The 2,500-nt window shown below is 43.2% G+C and overlaps 1 protein-coding gene across 1 annotated transcript in view; it reads right to left on the reverse strand.

Annotated features, from left to right (window-relative positions):
* Positions 1–2,500, reverse strand: part of adipor2 (adiponectin receptor 2) — a 24,100-nt gene that overhangs the window by 5,135 nt on the left and 16,465 nt on the right. The window contains exons 4-5 of the mRNA XM_076296202.1: positions 496–682; positions 50–237 (exon numbers count right to left, since the gene is read on the reverse strand). Coding sequence (XP_076152317.1) covers positions 50–237; positions 496–682 — 375 coding nt within the window. The remainder of the gene's footprint in view (positions 1–49; positions 238–495; positions 683–2,500) is intronic.

The following is a 2,500-nucleotide window of genomic DNA, read 5'->3' on the forward strand; positions in this document are numbered from 1 at the left end:
TAGGACACAGTTATGGCGGACGGATGGACACACGGACACACACACACACCTGCCCTGACGCCTCGGTACTGTGGCGTGGCGAAGAAGTCGCACTGGGAGACGATGATGGCGGAGATGCCGAGGATGCAGACGACGAACAGGTAGATGAAGCAGGGCTGGGGCGAGCAGTAGAAGGAGTAGTAGAGCCACGGCACGAACGAGCCCACGATCAGGAACGCGATGCCCGAGTAGTCCAACCTGCACACACACACACACACACACACACACACACACACACGAGACGAGAGACTACCATCAGAAACATTATGTTTCAGCATTATTACTGAGTGTGTGTGTGTGTGTGTGTGTGTGTGTGTGTGTGTGTGTGTGTGTGTGTGTGTGTGTGTGAGTGAGTGAGTGTGTGTGTGTATATGATGTGTGTGTGTGTGTCTGTGTGTGAGTGAGTGAGTGTGTGTGTGTGTGTGTGTGTGTGTGTGTGTGTGTGTGTGAGCTCACTTTGAGAAGACGCGGGACACCCCCTCCGAGTGGCAGTAGACGGTGTGGAAGAGCCAGCTGAAGGAGAGGCACAGGATGGCGCCCAGGAAGAACATCCCTATGGCAACCTTCTCCTGCAGCGGGGCCACGAACGACATGTTGGGCCGGAACATGTACACGATCCCCAGACCCAGGAAGAACAGACAGCCTACAGCAGAGAGAGAGAGAGAGAGAGAGAGAGGGAGAGAGAGGGAGAGAGAGGGAGAGAGAGGAGGGGAAAGGAGGGCTACATTAACACCACTGAAGCAACTGATGGCGGTTTTCTAGCGCGTTAGCTTCCACACATATTGTACTGTGCAAATGTGTCCTGATGCCTGAAGCAAGTAGACATGTCAAAATGTTTTATACAACTGAACCTGGGATCAGCAGAACCAGAAAAGTGCTTTTAAATCCATACATCAAAACAGTACTGGATACTTGCGTACTAGAAAGCCATCACACGACACAACACTAATCCACATCCCAGACAGGCCAGGGAGTTGGTGATGGAATGCCAGTTTATTAACTGCTGTTACCCAGACACTAGTAGTAGAAGAGTAGTGTTAGCTTGCTAGCAACACACTATCCACTACAGACTAGACATACAGTAGCCATTCAAATGCTACCATAGCTAATGCTAACAGACACTAGTAGAAGTACTCTCTAGTAGTAGAGGAGTAGTGTTAGCTTGCTAGCAACACACTATCCACTACGGACTAGATAAAGCCATTCAAATGCTGCGAACATTGCTAATGCTAACAGAAACATGACAGACTTACTTGTCCGCTGTCAAAAACACTCTCGAAAGCCCCTTCTTGGCGCAGGAAAATATCATTTGGCCCCCGATACGGAAACGCCTCCTTTGGCGTGGTCGATAAGGCGATACCACCCTGTTAGCCACCGTTGGCAAACTCCTTTTCTGGTAGTTAAGTCAGGTGTTGAGTTTAAATGTCTACTTTATCTTTGTACTTAAAGCGGCATAACTCTGTACTTAAAGCTGATCACATTATACTTGCTAAAATAGACGTTTATCGTCTATCTTAATGTTCGAACGCTAGCAATATATGTGCTAAAACAGACGTTTTTTGTCTATCTTAATGTTCGAATGCTAGCAATATATGTGCTAAAACAGATGTTTATTGTCTATCTTAATGTTCGAATGCTAGCAATATATGTGCTAAAACAGACGTTTTTTTGTCTATCTTAATGTTCGAATGCTAGCAATATATGTGCTAAAACAGATGTTTATTGTCTATCTTAATGTTCGAATGCTAGCAATATATGTGCTAAAACAGACGTTTTTTGTCTATCTTAATGTTCGAATGCTAGCAATATATGTGCTAATACAGATGTTTATTGTCCATCTTAATGTTCGAATGCTAGCAATATATGTGCTAAAACAGACGTTTTTTGTCCATCTTAATGTTCGAATGCTAGCAATATATGTGCTAAAACAGATGTTTATTGTCTATCTTAATGTTCGAATGCTAGCAATATATGTGCTAATACAGATGTTTATTGTCCATCTTAATGTTCGAATGCTAGCAATATATGTGCTAAAACAGACGTTTTTTGTCCATCTTAATGTTCGAATGCTAGCAATATATGTGCTAAAACAGATGTTTATTGTCTATCTTAATGTTCGAATGCTAGCAATATATGTCTAGTCTCTCATCATGGCTAGATACATGATATATGTTAGATATTCTCATTGTTTGATTGATAGCAATTAGCTAACAGGAATTAATCATTTTTAGTCCAGGACCCCACAGAATGTCATGTAGTGAAGAAACTTTTATTCGTCAGACCTACTGTCAATCATCTTTACATGACCACACATAATTGAGTGTTAATGGCGATGCCCTGCTTTAAAGATGAGGGAGAGGGTTAGTTGATCAATCGATTCGTTCAATTTGTGTGATACACATAACACACGCCCTTAGAACCCCCGCCAATAGATACACATAACACACGCCCTTAGAACCCC

Source organism: Alosa pseudoharengus, unplaced genomic scaffold, assembly GCF_046254945.1.
Source record: "Alosa pseudoharengus isolate Yale_2024_CS ecotype anadromous, Long Island Sound unplaced genomic scaffold, YU_APseudo_1.1 YU_APseudo_1.1_scf_20, whole genome shotgun sequence".
Taxonomy (NCBI): domain Eukaryota; kingdom Metazoa; phylum Chordata; class Actinopteri; order Clupeiformes; family Clupeidae; genus Alosa; species Alosa pseudoharengus.